The sequence below is a fragment of the Olea europaea genome, chromosome 10, assembly GCF_002742605.1.
Source record: "Olea europaea var. sylvestris chromosome 10, O_europaea_v1, whole genome shotgun sequence".
In the NCBI taxonomy this organism is placed as follows: Eukaryota; Viridiplantae; Streptophyta; class Magnoliopsida; order Lamiales; family Oleaceae; genus Olea; species Olea europaea.
In genome coordinates, this window is record NC_036246.1 from 15,170,532 (window position 1) to 15,192,594 (window position 22,063).

The 22,063-nt window shown below is 34.7% G+C and overlaps 1 protein-coding gene across 1 annotated transcript; it reads left to right on the forward strand.

The window, feature by feature from the left end:
* Window positions 1-1,738: 1,738 nt before the first annotated feature.
* LOC111401360 (MFP1 attachment factor 1-like) lies at window positions 1,739-2,449 on the forward strand. Its single transcript, XM_023029063.1, has one exon. The coding sequence runs from the start codon at window positions 1,765-1,767 to the stop codon at window positions 2,323-2,325; it is 561 nt and encodes a 186-aa protein (XP_022884831.1). The 5' UTR covers window positions 1,739-1,764; the 3' UTR covers window positions 2,326-2,449.
* Window positions 2,450-22,063: the final 19,614 nt, after the last annotated feature.

Here is a 22,063-nt window from a genome sequence, read left to right on the forward strand (position 1 = left end):
TTTTGGAGATTCACAGAACAAAAAACCTTGATTGAATATGCAATATTTACACACTGCCTTACACTCATTGAGAGAATATAGGGAATATAATTGAGAGAATATGTAATAGAATTCAAATTTGAATATAATAAAATGTGTATGTAATAGAATGCATATAATAATGAATAATGTAATAGAAATGAATTGATAAATATTTGATATTGTTATTGTAGAGACTAAAAGAGAGTGTGGATTGTTGTGTGAATTGAGGCATATATAGAGGGGAAAAAAAAATTAGTAATCGTTGAGGACCCAACGGTCATTTTATTAAAGCAACTGTTTCGTCACCTAACTCGTGGCTTGGTGAGCCTGCTTCTTGACAATGGCGAGCTGAGCTGTTGAGGCCCCTCGCTTGGCATGGGCTTGAGTTCATCTTGAAACAAAGCTCATGCTGTCCATGGATCGAGCCCCAATAAACAGAGTTGATGCGCCGACGAGCTATTCGACTTGATTTCCGCCTTAATGCTAGAGAGTAGATCTAATGCTTTCTAAGCAGGAAAAAAATTTATTCTTAAAACCATGGAGAGTCGAACTTGTGATTGGTGTTTGAATCGTATAATACATACCAATACATTGTCAACATATTTAGAGGGTGTTTAAGAGACATTTTTATGTAAAAATGCATTTTTGAATAGTAAATTGATGGAAAATGTGTGGCTGAAAAATAAGGAAATTTTTTTTATTTACGTGTAATATTATTTTAATAAAGAGTGTGTGGTTGAAAAGAAAAGAGAGAAAAATGCATTTTGAAAAAAATGGTTACCAAACGGGTCTTTAATTTAGCCCTTATTTGGACTCCATTTTAATGAGATTTTGTGAAACATATACTTTGACATAGTATTTTTTTTTTTTTAAAGAACTCGTGGTTTAGAAATAAGATTTTTTTTAATTTACTTGTAATATTATTTTATTGAAAAATGTGTAATTAAAAATGAAAAAAGAGAAAATGAATTAAATTAAAGTCGAGCCCAAATAGTGGCTCGGTAAAAGTTAGGATCGTTTGACAGGACTTCAACTATTTATATAATAACTTTTTAAGAAAATTATCTGACTAATTTTTTTAAAGTTATTTTAATTGGACTAAATACTTGATAAAATTATCAAAATAAATTTAAAAATAGCTTCATAATTTCAAAATCAGCTTTTTAACTTTTTTTCAAACCCCTTGCAAAACTGGTCCTTAATATATTGTAACACCGGAAAAATAGAATTAGTTATTACGAACAACTATGATAATTAATATGAGATATTAAAACATTAATTTATTTTCAACACAAAATATACTTAACACTATTATCATCTGAATTGTTCAAAGAGTTTAAATAGTAACAATTGAAAATTCTTATATTTGGAAAGTAAATTATGACACAATCTATTATAAAAAAAATAAAAAAATTAAAATTGTGATTGATATTTTATTATAAAAATAAAATCATAATGAATAAAATTCAAGGAAAATGACAAAAGAATAAAATAATAATTACAATTACAACTATAAATTAATTAATTAAAGCAAAGAAAAAACTGAATTATTTATTGTCTTTTAATGAAGAAATATTTTGTATTTACAATTACGTTCGATTTTGATTGACCCATCGGTCGAACCGGGACTTCATGACCCAACAGCCTATTCTAGTAAACAACAATGAACCCGGTCTATCCCCTCGGTCGGTATTAATATAATCCCTTAAATCTGCCCCCTTTCCAATCCCATTTACCCTAAAAATGTCGGACAAGATTGAAGCACGGCAAGAATCAGAACAAATTACCGAAGAGAAAATCTCACAATCGGGCACTTCAATCCCTCCAATGGCGGAAGCTGAACAGGCCCAGCAACAACCCGGATCCACGTCCACCGGAACAAAATTCTCCAATGTTTCCTTCAGCATATGGCCACCGACGGAGCGCACTCGCGACGCCGTCAGAAATCGCCTGATCGAGACCCTTTCTTCCCCTTCAGTTTTATCCAAGCGTTACGGAACTGTTCCACGCGAAGATGCGGCGGATGCGGCGACAAGGATCGAGGAGGAAGCGTTTTTGGCCGCTGGGGCTGCTGCTACCACCGACGATGATGGGATTGAAATTCTTCAAGTTTATTCCAAAGAAATCAGTAAGAGGATGCTGGATACTGTGAAATCTAGATCTGATGAAGCGGAGCCCGAGAGCAAGCCTGATAAGGAGCCGGAGGTGGAGAGCAAGACGGAGGAGCAGAAGGAGGAGGAGGACGTGGGATCCACTGCTCCGCCTCAGAGTGAGAAAACCGAGTCTGTTGTAGATGATGAGTGACCGACTCTTGTTAAGGTTCTTGCACAATTATTATGTTTTTATGTTTTATTCTGTTATGCGATGTACTTCGTACTGCAGTGTATTTTCGGAGGGTAATCTATATTAGTATCACTAATTTATTTTATATTGCTTTTTCTTGGTCACTACACCAATAGAAATTGGGTTAATCTGGATGCTTGGTTGGGGTAAATTTTTGGGCATTCCTTCAATTACATTCCCAAAATTCTTGTTAATTTTTCAGTGTTTGTCATATCTGTTCCTGAAAACGTGATATGAGCATATTGAATCAGTCTGGAGGCATAGAAGTCTAGAACTGGTTTAAGGTAAGTGGAGTATTTTAAATTTTAAGATAAGATTGAGTTAGCGCTAGCTTGAAATCTGATTTCAACTGTTTATATATGGCTCATAGACTTTATATTTCTGGAGAGAAATATTATATTCTCTGTAATTTGAAAAGTATAAATGTTATATTCAATGGGACTAATATACTCTTAGATAAAGGGCCCTTGCCTGGTATGGGTGGTCACCTGAGTGGCTGTAGTACTCTCATTCCATATGGTGGTTGGTTGTTTGAGATGGCCTCAAACATTGATGTAGGCAATCTTGTGTTGTGGTTTAGTAAGGTAGTTAATTGATTATTTGAGTCATGTAAGTTCTGAGGGTGGTGAATGTTCTAGCCAAGGGATTTCATTGTCACAAGAATCCATGGTTAAAATTGACGTCAAAGTATTTCTATTTGTTTGGTTTAATCGATGAGATAATCCAGTTGTACTCTCGAGGATCTAGTTTTCATGTGAGTGGATTGATGTGGATTAAACTTGTAGAACTTCTATGAGCAATTTAGAGTGCAGTAAAAGTTCCTTGTAATCACCCCCATAAGCTAATCTACTTTGGTTTTGCCGTATTTAATTGATTTTCTTACCGAATAATTTGAATCAATCATGGATGCAGTGAAAGAGAGTAGGTGATGGAATATTCAAGATATTATTATATTTAGTTTTCAATTTTGAAATTTATTTTAGGAAACATAATTAATAATTTGATTTTATTGATTTTATAATAATTTCCTACTTTAATAAGAACTAGTCGAACTCTATATAAAGGGGTCTTTTGCGTTGTAATACAACAACCTTTGAATGAATAAAATTTGATTTTTTCTCCCTTATTTCCTTCTTCCTCTTTCCCATCTTCTTCTCTCCTTTCCCTCTCCTCTCTCTTCTTCCCCTTTCCCCTTCTCCTACAATTCTCCTATTACATCCGGTATTAGTAGGGGAAATTTTTTTGGTGAAAGAACTATTCTTGGATTCATTAGTACCTTTAGAGCATGTGTTTTCAATTGTTTGTCTTATAGTTTATATTTTTTATGATCTTTAGGCTAAAAGTTTCTATCTGGTTCTAATTCCCTGAACTGCTTTCTACTACTTTGTAGAAATATTCAGCCCCTTAATTATGTATATCCATCTATATTTTGTCTTTGTCGCCTAATTTTCAAGCTTGATTTGTTGTTGGAAGAAACAAGAGCGTAGTCTGACCACTTTTTTGGCATAACATTCACTTGCATTAAGATGACATCCTCCCAAGTAAACTTAAATACTACTGTTTGACTACAATAATTCAACATAAGATTTGAAATGTGGCTAAAACTTAGATTGATGGCTTCGAATCAGTCAGATGGTTGACCTGTTTATAAGTTGGGGCCTGTTTGATAGAGCCATTTTCTTAGTTTTGAAGGAAATTGAAATTCCACCCATTTTGTGGTGTTTGATTCCCAAAATTTTCCAGGGAATTACTTTTCCACTTCTTCCTCCCGTGAAGCCATTTTCTTGGTTTTGGAGGAATTCCATTTCCTTGGGTTTTGGTGAGAAAATGGGTTTTCCAGTTCTTTTGTTTTTTATAAAGCAATGGAAACAAATTCTATCTAAAAAAATAAATAAATAAATAAATAAAATCTATCTATTTAATTGACAATTTTCATGAAAAATAAAGTCAAATGAATATTAAAAGATTCAAAATTTCAACAATTTTCAGGTGAAAAATTATATCAATTAAACACATTTAATTGGCTATTTCTAGTAAAACAAATGTTGGGCAATTCAATTATTTGGAATTCGTTTTCTTTCCATCTAAATTTTATTATTACAATCAAAAGGACCCTTACGTTCAAATCAATTCTCAGTTTTCAGAAATCAATTAATTCTCAGTTTTCAGAAACCAATTGACTGATTATGGAAGAAATAGCCAAATCAGCATTCCTAAGTGACGTGTATTTAGATTGCTTTGATTTTTCAGTAGTCCAACACAGATGAGTTTGTGTTTCTGGATATGTTTTGTGAATAAGCATGAAGTTGGAATTACAGTTAGTTTCTCAAACTCTTTAAATATATTGTATTAACTTTGTGGATGATTAGCTAATACAGAAGTTTAGTGAATGATTATCATGGTTTGTATTGCAGTTGATAATCCTTCATTTTTGTTTATTTACCTGTATTTGATTGACGTTACCATGTCTACAAAGTTTTGGTTTTGAAAATGTGGGGAGAAAAAAAAAATAGTTTTTCTCAATAGCTGTTGAACTTAAATGTAATACCGCAAAAATTCATGCAATACATTATGAGGCATAAATGCACGTTTTGAAAATTTGGAATGACTTGGCAATTTTACCATTTTTTAGGATCTTGTGTTAATATTCCTAATAATTGAATATCCATGAGTTTTACACAGAATTAAATTTTAATATTATTTTGGATATCTATTAAATTATTTGATATAAAAATATCTAGATAAGTTTAGAATTTTAACATATTTATACATTGAAAAATAAGAGATTTAACGAAATTATAATTTAATGTTTGGATAAATATTGAATTATTATCGTATTATTTGATATAAAGGTATTTATATAAATTTAGATATTAATATATTTATATTAGATTCTTATCTTCATGTAATTAGAATTTTAGTAGATATGGTTGTTTATTAAGAGTCCAATCTAAATTGTAATGAAGAGTTCCATTAAAATTCTAAGTACGTCATTATTTTTTTTTATGACCATAGGTGTTTGGGTCAGTTTACGCGCAGCTCGACTAATATTACGGGACCCTGAAATTTGCAGTTGAGTACTCACTTCAATAGCTCTAAAGAGATTCAAACTGATGATTATTGGAGAGTAAATTCAAGGTCTGACCACTAAATTATTCCTTAAGGTTCTAAGTATGTTATTATTATTATCAAACTTACAAATATCATTTTATTGTGCAATTTAATTCACATAAATTTAAAGAGAGAGAGAGAGAGAGAGAGAGAGAGAGAGAACGAGAAAACAAAAAAGTGAGAAAGAGAGAGAAAGAAAGGAGCAAATAGAAATGTGTAGAGCGAGAGAGAGAGAGAGACAGTGGAAAATAAAATGGAGAAGAGAGAGAGAGGCAAAAAGAAAAAAAGTGAAGGAAGAGAAAAGAAAAGAAAGAAGGGCAAAAAGAAAAAAAAAGTGAAGGAAGAGAAAAGAAAATAAAATGGAGAAGAGAGAGAGAGGCAAGTAGAAAAAAAGCGAAGGAAGAGAGAAGAAAAGAAAGAAAGGCAAAAAGAAAAAAAAAAGTGAAGGAAGAGAAAAGAAAAGAAAGGAAAAGAGAAGAAAATATTTTTTGACGTGTTCGAGATTCATTCGCAAGAATTTTCAGCCTTAAGTTGTTCAAGTATACAAGAAATTTAACGAATAGATATGGATTTATCTAAATGTCAAGTGATTTTGTATTTTCACTTTTTAATGTTTTCAGTTAAGTATTCTATGCGTTATTATGTAATCCAAAGTAAAGGAAGATGATGTGGGTAATACAATTGAGTATTATTATGTAGATCTACACAAAAATCAACTCTAAATATCCTTAGTGGAGATTGAGAATGAGTTTGATCTAAGTGAGAATCAGACAGTCAGGCTACTATGCCATTAGAAAATTATGTTATATGCGTATTTTACTTGCTTTTTATATTAAATATTGAAAATATTAACATGAAATCCATACTGAGTGTATTCGTATACTCATTTCATATCCTAAATTATTTTTGCAAATGCTTGATAAATCGGAGTTGAAAGTTGAAACTGTTAATAGAAGTCGTTGGATTAAGAATTTTCTTCTCCTTTAATATTTAATATTTAATTCGAAAAGATTTTTCCCTTTTTTTTTTAAACTAGAATTTTCATTTATTTAATGTCAAAGATTTTTCCTTTTTTTTTTTTAAACTAGGATTTTCATTTACTTTATGTTCAAAATGGATGTTTAATTTTTTAAAAATAAGCGCTAAATTTTTATTTCATTAGTGGTTTGAATTTATTTGACTTATTATGAGACAATAAAATAAATTATTTTATTCCGCAAAGTTTCTTCAAATTTTTTGTATTATAATGTGCCAAATAATTTTTATAATGGCTAAAAAAAATTAATTGAGTAACATTCAGAACATAGGTTTCGGAGCGTTACAGCATGGTATCAGGGCCCAATCAATCTTTCTTGCAGATTTTATGAAATTAAAATTTTAGATTTCTTTATATGTTGAAGTTAAATAAATTTTGACCCACACAACATCGAGATTGACATGATCGACTTCTAACTGACGATCTAAGGTATGGAACTCGATGTAGGCACTATGAGTTCTTGTTATGCCCTTTGGCTTGACAAATGACCTAGTGGTCTTCATGAATCTCATGAAGTGAGTTTTCCACAACAATCTGGATCAATTTGTTATTGTCTTCATTGACGACGTACTAATCTATTCAAAGAGTGAGCATGAACACACAAAACACCTAAAGATTATTCTCGAAATACTGAGAATGGAGAAGCTCTATCCAAAATTCAAAAAGAGCGAATTTTGACTCAATAGAGTGAAATTTCTAGGCCACATAATCACAGCCCAAGGAATTGAAGTTGACCCAAGTGAAGTCAAAGCAATTACTAATTGGCCTAGACCAACTAATATTAGAGAAGGGTGCAGCTTCTTGGGATTAGCAGGTTACTGCAGGTGATTCATTGAAGGGTTCTCAAGGATTGTCATCCCAATGACTCAGTTAACAAGAAAAAACATGAAGTTCAATGAATGGATAGGTGTGATCAAAGCTTTCAAAAACTAATGCAAAAATTGGTCTAAGCTCCAGTCTTGACCATATCCAAAGGGTCAGAAGGCTTCGTTATCTACAATGATGCATCTAAGCAGGGTTTAGGATGTGTACTTATGCAGCATGGTAAAGTTATTGCATATGCTTGTAGACAACTGAAGTCGTATAAAGAAAACTACCCAACACTTGACCTGGAGTTAGTAGCAGTAGTTTATGCACTAAAGATACGATCACATTATCTCTACGGAGCTAAATGCGATATTTATACGGACCACAAGAGCTTAAAGTTTTCTTAACCCAGAATGAATTGAACATGAGACAACGCAAATGGTGAGAATAGGTGAACGATTATGATTGTGCCATTTATTATCATCCAGGAAAGGCCAATGATGTTGTTGATGCATTAAGTAGGAAGATAACATGACATTCGACAGCTTTACCCATTATACAGAAATCATTAATCAGAGATATAGACCACTTACAACTTGAGGTGATCTTACCTCCAGCAGATATTGCAACAAGAATTGCTACCCTCACAGTTCAACCTACTATTCGAGACCGAATTAAGAAAGCCCAGGATAGTGATCCATTTCTACATAAGATTAAAGGTGAAGTCGGCACTAACAAATGAAAGGATTTTGAGCTAGCTAAAGAGAATACCTTGATGTTTAAAAGAAGATTGTGTATACTAAAGGATGAGAAGATACAGAAATAAATATTAGAAGAAGCTCACTTCGTGCCATATGCAGCACTTCCTGGGGAACAATAATGTATAAAGACATTCAAAGCATATTCTAGTGACGAAATATGGAAGAGGAATAGGTCTATTCATAGAAAAGTGCATGATTTTCCAGCAAATGAAAGCAAAATATTAGAGACCATCAGGATTATTAAATCCACTAGAGATTCCTGAGTGGAAATGGGAGCACATCGCCATGGATTTTGTAGTTGGTTTTTCAAAATCAAATAGAGAAAATGATATTATCGATAGATTGACAAAGTTAGCTCACTTTTACTAGTAAAGATGACTTTTAATATGGATTAGTTAGCTCAGCTATATGTTAAAGAGGTGATCATATTACATAGGACTCCAGTTTCTATTGTGTCGGATAGAGATTCGAGATTCACTTCAAAATTTTGGAAAAGTATGCACAAAGCAACGGGGGACTAAGTTAAACTTCAGTATCACTTTCCATCCACAATCGAATGGTCAGTCAGAGAGGACTATTCAAATTCTTGAGGACATGTTTCGAGCATATGTCCTAGATCTTGGAGGAAGTTGGGAAAAATATCTTCCATTGGTGGAATTTGCCTATAATATTAGCTATCAGACCACTATAGGTATGGTCCTTTATGAGGCTTTATACTATAGGAGGAGCAGATCTCTAGTTCATTAGGATAAAGTTGGTCAACGAAGAATTCTAGGGCCCTAGATTTTTGAGTGATCAGTCCAAGCTATTGAAAAGATTCGGGCTAGAATAAAGACGACCCAAAATCGACATAAAAGTTATGTAGATAACATGAGGAAGGATCTTGAGTTTGAGTATGGTGACAAAGTTTTCCTCAAAATAGCTTCTATGAGGGGAGTTATTCAATTTGACAAAAGGGGAAAGCCCCAATCAAGCTACATAGGACCTTTTAAAATTTTGAAACGTGTGAAAACTATGGCTTACGAGCTAGCATTGCCTCCTGAACTTTCAATAGTACACAATGTCTTTCACATCTCTATGCTTCGAAAACACGTCTCAAATCCTAGGCACATAATTAATCCTAAGTCGTTAGATATTCATCTATATCTAACTTATGAGGAAGCTCCAATAATCATCTTGGATAGGAAGACTTGAACAATTTGAAATAGAGAAATTCCTTTGGTAAAAGTTCAGTGGTGAAATCGCGTGGTGGAAGAATCTACTTGGCAACATGAGGCAGATATTAGAACTAAATACCCACAGCCTTTCAATAACTAAGGTAAATTTTGAGGACGAAATTTTTTTTAGGAGGAGAGGATGTAATATCCTAAAAATTCATACAATATATTATATGAGGCATAAATTCACGTTTAAAAATTCTAGGGTGACTTAACAACTTTACCATTTTTCTAGGATATTGTGTTATATTCCTAATAATTGAATATATGTGAGTTTTATACGAAATTAAATTTTAATATTATTTTGGATATCTATCAAATTATTATTAAATTAGATAAGTTTAGAATTTTAACATTTTTATACCTTGAAAACAAGAGATTTTAGGAAATTAGAATTTAATGTTTGGATAAATATTGACTTATTATCTAATTATTTGATATAAAGGTGTTCAGATAAATTTAAGGGGTTGTTTGAGCACCATTTTCTTCAAAAAAAATGCATTTTCAAATAGTGTTAGGATGGGAAGTGTGTGGTTAAAAAATAAGAAATTTTTTTGGATTTACGTGTAATATTATTTTATTGAAAAATGTGTGGTTGAAATAAGGCCAAATCATTGTTAAAAAATGTATTTCGATGAAAAAATGGGGCTCAAACAAAGACTTAGAAATTTTATATATTTGAAATAGAATCTTTCCTCATGTAATTAGAATTTTAGTCGATAAGGTTGTTTGTTAAGAGTCCAATTTATATTCTAATTAAGAATTCTATTAAAATTCTAAGATGTCATCATCATCATTATTATTATTACTACTACTACTACATATATAAATACCCTCTTGTTGTGCACTTTAATTCATACATATTTAGAGAGAAAAAGAGATAGAGGGGCAGAAAGAGAAAAAAAAAGTGAGGAGAGAGAGAGAAGAGCAAGAGAGAGAGAAAAATGTGTAGAGAGAGAGAAAAAAAAAAGGACAAAGAGACGAGAGGCAAAAAGAAAAATTTTAAGGCAGAGAAGAGAAAGGAAAGGAAAGGAAAGGAAAGGAAAAGAAAAGAAAGAAAAAGAAAAGAAAAGAAAATATTTTTCGGTGCGTTTGAGATCCATTCGTAAGAATCTTCAGCCCTAAGTAGCTCAAGTACACAAAAAATTTAACAAATACGTATGAATTTCTCTAAATGCCAAGTGATTTTGTGTTTTCATTTTTTAATATTTTAAGTTAAGTATTCTATGTTTTATTATGTGATCCAAAATAAAGAAAGATGATGTGAGTAATATCATATGGTATTATTATGTGGATCTACACATAAACTAGCCATGGGGTTAAATACTCTAAGCGAAGATTGAGAATGAGTATGACCTATGTGAGAATGAGACGGTCAGGTTTCTATCTCACTATAAAATTATGTTATATGCGTACTTTACTTGCCTTTATATTAAATTGTGAAAATACTAGTATGAAGTCTATACCGAATGTATTCTTACATTCATTTCATATTCTAAATTATTTTTATAGATGCTTGATGGCTTGGAGTTGAAAGTTGAGATTGCTGACAGAATTCGTGTCGTTGGATGAAGAATTTTATGTTCCTTTAATAATTAATATTTAATTGGAAAAGATTTTTATTTTCAAAGTAGAATTTTCATTTATTTAAGGGATAATTGCAGCAAAAGTTCCAAACTTTTGAGACATTAACAAACTTTTTCCCAAATCTTTGATTTATTGCAACCGTCACCCTCTAACCTTACCAAATGATATATCTGAGGTCCTTTTGGACAATTTTCATTCAAAATTCCGCTAGTTGACAAAAAAAGTGATTTTGACCACATTTTAATAAATTTTAGAGGGGCAAAAAGGTGACTTTACATTAAAATCAAAAAGGAAAAAAAAAATCAAAATTGGTCTTCTTCCCTAACCTGCCACAAATCCGCCCCCATCCCACAACAAACTCTTTCCCAAAATCAACCCAGACCAAAATCATTCCAATATGAGTATAGATAAGGAATAGTAATTCACCCCATCTCTTGCTAGGATCTTGAGCGAACCATAGATTGTCAAAGAACGAAATCAAATAAATAAAAATGAAAATCTTGAAAACCCAGGTTAAAAAACTAATGGTGCAGTGGAAAATCACCTCCTATTTCTTTCTGTGATACGGGACAGATTTCCTTTCTTCAATTGACTTAGCAAGATTTTCATTACATTCACGAGTCATTATTGAAGGAGGCATTGAGAAGACTAGTTAAAAAGAGTGACAATGGCTTGAGAGTTTTGGGGTGGGTTAGGGAAGAAGACAAATGTTATTTTTATTTTTGATTTTAATTTAAAGTTATCATTTCGTTCCTTTAAAAATTGTTAAAATGTGGTCAAAATTATTTTTTGGTCAACTAATGAAATTTTGGATGAAAACTGTCTAAAAGGACTTCAGATGCAATGTTTGGAAATATTAGGGGTGATGGCTGTAACAAATAAAAAGTTTTGGAAAAGTCTGCTTATATTTCAAATATTTATGGCTTTTGCTAAAATTATCTCTTTATTTAATGTTCAAAATGGATGTTGAATTTTTAAAAAATAAGTGCTAAATTTATATATCATTAATCGTTTGAATTTATTTGACTTACTATGAGACAATAAAATAACTTATTTTATTCCACTTAGTATTTTCAAAATTTTCATATTATAATGTGCCAATCAATTTTTATAATGGCTAAAGAAATTAATTGAGTAATTTTCGGGACATAAGTTTCAAGGCGTTACATAAAGATATGTTGCAACGAGGACTCTGGCAGTAATGTCCGGGTAAATTTTCTTTTTCTTTGTCAAATTGACTTTGTTAAATGGATTTTTATTTTTTTTATTTTTAAATTTAGAATGTTTCAAAAGAAAAAAAAATATGATTTCATTAGTGAAAATGTGAAGTATACTTGACTATTGTGGCAACTTGCAGACTGATTTACAATTTTACCTTCTAAGATATTTTACCTAGTCCGTGTTTGGTTTTGTTAAAAATCATATTTTTGGTAAATTTTAATAAAATTTGGTGAAATATATGTTTGAAAAGTTGATAAAATTTGTGGGTTCCATGAAACTTATATTTTAAATTAATTATTGACTTTAACTTAAATTTTATCAAATTTTTTTTTATTTTTATTTTTATAAGCTAAACCAAACATGGATTTAGTTTGGCATTTGTTAAAATAATTCTGCTCAATCTTCACAGGAAAAGTTTCCACGTCATCTCAAGCAATTTGAATATGAACCTTTGCTTGCTCGGATGTTTCGACTTTACACTGCTGTCTCTATGATGCATTTGATTTTTAGATTTTATGATTTTCTTGCAGCAATTTTACCTATTATTGTAGTCTTTGGAATCTAGCCTTGTATATGTGTGTGTGTGTGTTCATTCTCTCCTGATTTGAGTTGGCATGAAACTGCGAATTTATGAACAGGAAAATAGTTTGATAATTTTGTTGATCCTCTATGTACTTGTGGTATTTCCTTAAGTGAGAAAACTAGCTACTATTGAAATATTATTTTTTTTATGATATCATCCTGAAATAAAAAAAAAAAAAAATTACAATGTTAAGTGCCTTATCTTGAAAGTTTATTTTTACCATACCAAGTATACTCACAGATTTTTTGGTTAATTGTGATCGTAGGAGGCTTTATTCTATTGAGATTCATTTACATCTCTTGACAATTAACGAATAGAATGTGTACGATTGAGAAACATTTGGTTGGCACTTTTGTTGTTACCCTTTTTTTTTTTATAATTATTTATCAACAATGCCCCTAAATTTTATTTGTAAATATCAACTCATAATATTAAAGTTAAAATTGATAATAGAAAGTGAAAAGGCAAATTCTTGGAATTTGTTCTCCAATAATATTTTTAAGAGACTCTTTAAACAAACGATATTCAATGCTTAAAAATAAACTTCCAAAAGCTTTCTATCTTAAAATTTTAAAATAAAGAGTGGGTTTGGATTTCAAATTTGGAGAGTTAAAATCACTCTCTATTTCTATTTAATAAGTTACAAATTTTAATACTTTTTTATTTGAAATTTTCAAATTACATTTCAATTGATTGGCTAACATATAAAAGATTATGTTAAATAAGAGATGAAGAGAAATCAATTAATATTTATATAAAAGATAAATATAAAGAATTAAAATAGAGATTATTGTTGGAGGGCATAAAAATATTTATTCTCTAAATTTAAAGATACTCTCTATTATATATAAGATGCTTTTTATAAATAATTTTTTTTGGAGATGCTCTAAAATGAAGCAAATTTATATCCATACTACAATTTCATTCTCTATTTGGTCATCGAAGTATTCAGCTTTACATAAAATTTAGATGCCATTTTAATTTGGGGAGTCTTGAAAGTAGAAAAAAAAAATTATGGGTGCGTTTAAATTATGATAACTTTTTAAATTTTTTGGACAGCTAAACATGGACAATTATACGCTTTCACGAAAATGGCTGAAATCTTTGGGTGGTTTAGATTAGATGGAACTCAAAAAGTGTTCAAATCTTGGAAACACTTTATGTTTCGCGCGAGTTAGTTGCTAACAATTAAAAAGGATCAGACGATTGTGTAAGGGACAAAACCTCTTGAGACAAAGTTCCAAAAAGGGACGTTCTTTTATTGGCGATGACTTTACAATTGGAAATGAAAAACAACGTGCCTCCGAGAGGCGCAAGTACACGAGTTACTGAAAGAAAAGTGTTGAAGTCTAAAACTAAGGAAATGAAAATTACATGTTCTCTGTTCGAGAGTTTTGGATTCGGTCTTCTTCTTCTAAGTCCTTTCTCCCTTTTATACTTCATGGACAATCTCTTTGTGATCAATCGCTCTAAAAACTGTTTGATCATCCTATAACTACTCACTTTCTTCGTAATGGCCAACTTGTCATGACAACTTCCTTTTTTAACTGCTGCCATTACTCTTCATCGTTCAACCGCTTTCGATTGAATTCCTTGAATTGTGGAACGTGATAGGACTGCTTTAATAACTGCTTTGATAACTGCACTTCTTGATAACCATGACGCTTTATGTTTGTTAAGAACTTGGGCGACTTGAAGGTTTGGGCGAGAATAGAGTAACAGCTCTGGGCGACTGTATGACACTCCATTCGCTCAGATTCTGGGCGACTTGCAAACTTGGGCGATGGCGCTACCGCGTTCTTGGGCCTCCTTATTCGGGCCTTCATCTTGATTTGTTTGATTGGGCTTCGTTCTTTGGGCTTTCTGATTTGGGGATCTTCCAATTGGGCTTTACTTCTTGGGCCACTTGATTTGAGCTGAATTTTTATGTGTCAACAATTATCCCCCAATATGGCAGAATTAATAATAATTATTAAATTTTACCATATTCACTTTGTGTTTCCAGCAACATTCGAAATTTCCAAGAATTTCAATCATTGTTTCCTTCTATAACTTGGAAAGGTGCGTCGTTTTGCAAACCCTTATAACCTCCAAACACGCTATTTCACTGCACCACTAAATCACGCCTCAAATTTTTCGTGTCTCTCTCAAGATTTACTGTTCATCCTTTGCTTCCCTGCTACGTAACCCTGAAAAACTTCGTTCCATCTCAAATGGCTACTTCACAATCTCAAGCTGGCGACTCCTTTAGTTTCGATGACTTTCAGAAACTCCTGAGTCGTCCATACATAACTCCGAGTTTTCTCGCACCTGCTGACGTTGAACGTAATGAGTTCTACTTGGGTCCTTTCTTCAACAATGCAGAGGCAGTTGAACAGGCGGCGGTGGGTCAGTTGTTTCCTTGCACTCAGGGTCCTCCCTTTCTGAACTCTCTACCGCTGGGGCCACTTCACGAAAGAGATATTCGCACTTGGCCTAAATCTGATGTGGCTTTCCGTAGGTGGCATGCTCGCCTTGTGGGTCATGGTCCTACTAAGGCACTTTTTGATAGCGCTAGGATTTCTGATTTGTTAGAAATCTCTATTCGCCCCCTACTTTTGATTCAGCACTTTTTTCGATTGCTTTGAGTTTTTGGTCCCCTGAGTATAACACCTTTATTTTCCCTCTTGGCCCCATGTCTATTACCTTACGGGATGTTGGGGCCCTGGTGAATCTACCACCTTTGGGCGATACCATTTTTCCAGGTATCTTAGTTTCTGGTGGCGCCCCAAAGTTTAGTAAAAACTACACTGATTCTTACTCAAGCCTGCAGATCCTCCACAATCATTCGAGCGCTGAGCCTTCCCATACTGAGCGAGTGGCCTTTCTTTTAGTTTGGCTTTGTAAATATGTTTTGTGCGTGCCAAGCATAAAGCCCTCCCTGAGTTATTTACCTATAGCGCACGAATTGGCGCGTGGCAGGCCTTTGAATTTATGTTCTTTGTTTTTGGCTGCCCTTTATAGAGGCATGGCCTCTCTTCAAGCTCAATTGAAGAATGGTGCATCTCCCACTGGCAGTGGACCTCTTTGGTTCACTCAACTGTGGTTGAGATCCTATTTTCCATCGCTTGGTGCTCCATCCATCTCTCGCTCCTCTGCTAGCTATTATGGGCTAGCCATGGAGCCTTTAGCTCCTATAAATATGTCCAGAAGGGATATTTTTTCATTCTTTTATTCTTTGGATTCAATCCCTTCCTTTTTTCCTTTTCCTCCTTTTTTGACTTCAAACTATGTACATTCCCCTTCCACTATAGATAGCGCGAGCACCTCCCTGCTCATTTGGATCCAGTTTTTAACCGGGAGGGAGCTATTTCATGATATTCTAACTGGGACCAATGCCAAGGCGGGGGTAGAAATTTATGCTCCCCAATTCTTTGTTCGTCAGCTTGGTTTTGGCCAAACTTGGCCTGTTCCTCCTTGCTATTCAAGGAACTTAGTTGACCGTTTTTATACCATTAATAAGGCAAAAGCAGAGGCTATAGATGCTCGTAATTTTCTTTTGACCAGCCATTTTTCATTTGCCCCTTTCAATTCTAGTCATGCCATTCACCCTCTTTTTGAACAACTCTGGCCGTCGGTGAAGCGCAGATTATTTGCGACTGACGCCTATCGCGCCTTTCATTCATTAGACCAGCCAAGCATTTCTTCTCCTCGTCCTGTTTTGGTCACTCCTTTGTTTGTTCGGAGCCCTTCTCCTTCTCGTCGCACTAAACAGTCTGCTCGTCCATCTTCTTCTCTCCCTGCCAAGTCTACTACAGCCAAGAGTGCTCCAAGCCTCAAACGGCCAGCCTCAGCATCTCCCATTCTGGAGGATGATGTTGATGATGATGATGATGCCCCTCTTATCGTCAGGAGGAAGGTAATTAAATTGGTTTACTTACCAGTATACTTTTTCACACTTGAAACTTTTCTGTGTACTGATGATCTTTTGGACTTCTCAGAAAAGCTCAGCCTCTCCTTCAAAGGCTTTGGGATTGACAGCTCCTGCTCCATCATCCTCTGCCGAGGCTACTTTATCCAAACCGACTGATGAGGGGGCTACGCTTAAAGAGACATCTTCAGTCCCAGAGTCCTCATCACAACCCATGGATGAGCCACCTTCTTCCCAGGGCGTCAACCCCCAAAACATCAAAGCAGAAGGTAATTCAGTTTTTTGATGTCTTACCTTTGCTTGTGCTGTTGGTCTCTGATTCGTTGCTCTTGAGTTTTGCAGATACTCCTATGAGTCCGCCCGTTGTGGCAACATCTTCTCGCTCAGATAAGGGAAAGTCCTCGCGAATGGAGGAGTCGTTGGTGGCAGACTTGGTTGAGGGCATTCCATCTTCCACGATTGTTGATGAGGTAGTCTTTGCTTCACTTCTATTTCTATTTTGTTCGTTGTAGTGAGCATCTTTAATATTGGCAATTTTCTTTGCAGAATGCTGATAGGATTGTGTGTTCTATCCAAGACTTGTTCGCTTCCTGGGGGCAAGTCCAGACGTCTCGCCCTGTTCCATCCAATTGTCCTGCTGTTTCTTCAGAGGAAGATTTGAAGTTTCTCAAGGAGTCGATATTTGAGTACGTATCCTTCATGGATATGGATATTAGAAGGGCTAGTGCTGCCAGACACAAGAATGAACTTAAGCACTTGAGTGCGAAGTTGGAGCAAGCACTGACGCTTCCGTCGCTCAATCTTTCTGCCGATTTTAAAGCGACGTTGAAGGTTATCCACTCCGAGGTCCTTTCTATGCTGGCCAAGAATGCTGAACTAAAGGCCAAGCGTACTCAATATCTTCAAACCGTAGCTGAGAAAGAGTCTTTGCGTATGGAGATTAACAAGGCTGAGGACGAGTTGAAAGAAATCACTTCCGAAGTCATGGTTGAAGACTCTTTGATGGTTAACTTGGCTGCTCAGATGAGGGAACTTCAAGCCAAAATGGACGACTGTAGGGCGAGAATGGCTGCTAAAAAGCGCAATGCCTCCCAGGGAATTGAGCGAACTAAGTCCTTGGTCGAGCAGTACAAGAAGTTGAAAGTTGATGATGATGTTGCGGCTGAATTGAACATCACTTCCTCTCGGTAGAACGAGGATTGGGAAAACTTAGGGAACGAATTCGTTCAGTATGGGGTAGACTGTAATTAAGACAGATGATGTCTTTTTCTCTTTTGTAATTTGATTTTTTCCCTTTGTAATTTTGTTCATCATTAATGAACATTAGCTTCTTGTGCATTTATTTGACGTTTGTTTTTAGTCGTCAATTCTTTAAACATTTAGTTGCTTTGTGCTAAAAATCTTGTCCACTTTCTTTTGATATTTCCACCACCTTTCCCAAGACCTTGGGCTATTTAATTCCGTTTATTAGGCAGAAATGTGGCTGTTCATATTCTGTCTCTTCATCTTCACCCCTATAAATGCTTCGCATCTTCCATCTTCATCTCTTCATTTTCTCCTTCGAAACTAATTTGCTGCCATTACTTGGCATTCTGTCAATCAATCCGATCCAAAATGGACTGTTTAGTCCGCCCATTTTACTATTTGCCTTGATGTCACCTTTGGTATGGGAGGTATAGGAAATATTTTTTGGCCAGCTGCGAAGTTTTTTCCTTCAAAATTCTTCCCATCGTCTCTTTGTTCTTCACAAGGAGTCGATGATGAAAGGCAATTTTTGGGCTGCTTGTGGGCCACTCTGCTTGCTGAGAGTGCTTCTCAGCTTGCCTGTTGAGAGTACTTCTCAACCTCTTTGCTCGCCATCGCAGCGATGCATTTAGGAAGGTGATGAGGCCAGTACACCCTCTTACTCGGCGATCCCACCATTGCAGTGATGCATTTAGGAAGGCGGTGTGAAACTTACTTAACGATCAACCGGGATATTATCTTACTTTAGTTGTATTTTGTAGAACATCCATTATTTGTATTTTTTGTATTCTTGTAATGAACGTTTGATAATAAAGGACTTCATTTGAACGTATTTCGCTCTGACCTTGTTATCTTTTAATCGTTCAAAATGTTTGATTATGTTTTTATCTGTTCACATTTCCATAAAGAATGAACATATTTTTTTAAATACTTGCCGTTAATGAATCTCACGTGCTTGGTGCCGTCTAAATCTTCCAAGTGGTACGCTTCATTGGGCAACACACTGTTTATTTTGTATGACCCTTCCCAATTGGGCGACCACTTCCCGTACTTTGGATCCTTGCTATCCAAAGGGAGTATCGTCTTTCAAACTAGTTCACCTAGGCTGAACGACTTGGCTATGACTTTTTTATTATAAAACTTAGCCATTCTTTGCTTTTGAACTTGCAATCTATCTAAGACGTCCAACTTTAATTCGTCTAAACTCAATAAATTTTGAACTAGTGATTCGGCATACTCATCATCATTCAACTTATGTTGTAAGCACACTCTAATCGATTGCACGTTGATTTCCATAGGCAGAACGGCCTCCTGTTCATAAACAAGTTGGAAAGGAGTAACTTTGGTACTTGATCGAGCTGATGTTCTATAAGCCCATAAGGTCTTGTTCAGACATTCGTGCCAATTTCTGGTATTTTCATCTCTCATCTTTCTGACGATATTTTTTAGAATCTTATTAGAAGATTCCGCTTGTCCGTTGGATTGAGCGTAGTATGGTGTGGAGTTTACTAATTTAACCCCAAATTCGCTCAAAAATTTGTTCACTTGATCCCCATTCAAAGATGTTCCGTGATCTACCATTAACGTTTGTGGAATTCCAAACCTATAAATAATGTGATCACGGATAAACTCTATAACATTCTTCTGGGTGATCTCTTTCAAAGGTACCGCTTCTACCCATTTGGTGAAATAGTCGGTTGCAACTATAACAAAAGTATGTTGCTTGGACGATGGGGGATAAATCTTCCCTATCAGATCTATCGCCCAATGTTTAATAATAGGTGACATCTCTCGTGCTGGCGCCCTTTGTATTGGACCATGCTTTTGGCATGCTAAACAATTCTTTGCATACTGAACGCATAGTTCTCTCATCTTTGGCCAAAAATATCCACTCCTAATAATTAACCATCTCATCCTTTGGCCAGCTTGATGAGCTCCACATATCCCTTCGTGCACTTCAGCCATAATCGTCTTGGCTTCTTACAAACTTACACACTTTAGTAATACACCATCAGAGCGTTTCTTAAACAACTCTTCATCTATCAGTGTGTAATTCAGTAAACACAGCTTCATTTTCCTACTAATCCCTCTACTAGGTTCTTTAAGGAACCCTTTAATCTCTGTTCTCCAATTCATTGCATCTCCATCTTGTATGCAGTGGAGTTCAAACTTTCTCGCCCTTCTTTGAGTCACGGGCAATATGATTCCATACTCACAAGTAGACTTCCAATTCAAAACCTTTGAGTACCCTGATACCATTTGGGCTAACTCATTTGCCACGTCGTTATATATCCTATTAACGCATTGGAGTTCTACTTGATCGAATTCTTCTAATAATTCTTGGGCGATCTCATATTGACTTATAATGGAATCACTTTGGCATTTAAAATCACCGATCAATTGATGTATCACCAATTGAGAATCGCCCCTAACGATCACATTTCTTACTCCCATATCTATCATTAGTTCTAGGCCTACAATTAAGGCTTCATATTCGGCTTGATTGTTGGTGCACATTCTGTCTAAAGTGAATGCGAACTTGTAGCAAATCCCTAAAGGATTAATCAATGCTACTCCTACTCCTGCACCTTTAGAAGTTTTTGATCCATCGAAATACAACACCCAAGGTTTTAATTCGAACGAATTGATTTCTAGTTCGGTTTCTTCAGGCATATCAAGGCATGGGTGATTGGCTAGAAAGTTAGCCAAAGCCTGATTTTTGACTGCCTTTTGAGGTATATATTGTATTTCGAATTCTGATAAAACTAGTGTCCAAAGGCCTACCCTTTGGTGTAAAATAGGGCGCGAGAACATATACTTAACTAAATTTACTTTAGAAATTAAATAAACGGTTACGGGCTGTAAATAAGCCCTTAATTTTGTACATGTAAAATACAATGCAAGACATAATTTTTCGACAGCAGAGTAATTACATTCACATTTCATTAACCGTCTACTTAAATAGTAAATTGCCCTTTCTTCACCAAATTGGTCTTCCTGTGCGACCATTCCAGCTATTGATTCTTTTTCAGCCGATACATACACTTTCATTAGCCGTTCTTGAATTGGTGACACCAACACTGGTGGACTTGATAGATATGTCTTCAGGCTTTCAAAAGCCTTTTGATGTTCTTCTTTCCAGACGAATTCGTCCTGATTTTTCAGCTTTAATAGCGGCGAAAAGACTTTAGTTCGCCCTGCACAGTTAGAAATAAAGCGTCTTAAAAAATTTATTTGGCATATAAACCTTTGCAATTCTTTTTTGTTGTTAGGTGGTTTGGCCTCTAAAATGGCATTCGCTTTATTTTTATCAAGTTCAATCCCTCTCTTGTGTACTAAGAAACCAAGAAAGTTCCCTGCATTAACATCAAATGCACACTTCAAGGGATTCAACTTTAGCTTATATTACTTCATTTGTTCAAACGAACATCTTAACTGTTCGAAATGGTCCTCTTCTTTAATGGACTTGACTACTATGTCGTCTACATACACCTCAACAAACTTGCCTATCATATCATGGAAGATTAAATTCATTGCCCTTTGATAAGTTGCCCCTGCATTTTTTAGGCCGAAAGGCATAACCACCCATTCAAAACATGCTAGAGACCCAGGGCATCTAAAGGCAGTTTGTGTATGTCTTCTTCAGCTATATAAATTTGATTGTATCCTGAATACCCATCCACGAAGGAATACATGACATGTCCGGCGATCGAATCTACTAAAGAATCCACTGTGGGTATTGGATACTCATCTTTGGGTGTAGCTAAGTTTAAATTCCTAAAGTCTATACACACCCTTAATTTACCATTCTTTTTTAGTATTGGCACGATATTCGACAACCATTCAACATATCTGGCTGTTCTTATAAAACCTGCTTTCAATAATCACTCTATCTTTTTCTTGATTTCAGGGAGTAAATTGGGAGCAAAACGTCTAGGAGGCTGCCTATGATGTTTAAAGTTAGGCTTAGTTGGTAACCTATGTTCCACCAAATCTCTATCTAAACCAGGCATTTGTTCATATTCCTAAGCAAAGCAATCTTTATACTCTTTTAACAAAGCGATTAATTTATTACTAACCTTTTGATCGAGCATCTGACTGATGAATGTTGGACGATCTTCTCCTTCATTGCCAATATTTACTTTGATCAGAGGGTCTTGTGCTTGAGCATATCTAGGTTTGGAGATCCACATCACTTCGTCGTCCAGTTCCCTTGTAAGT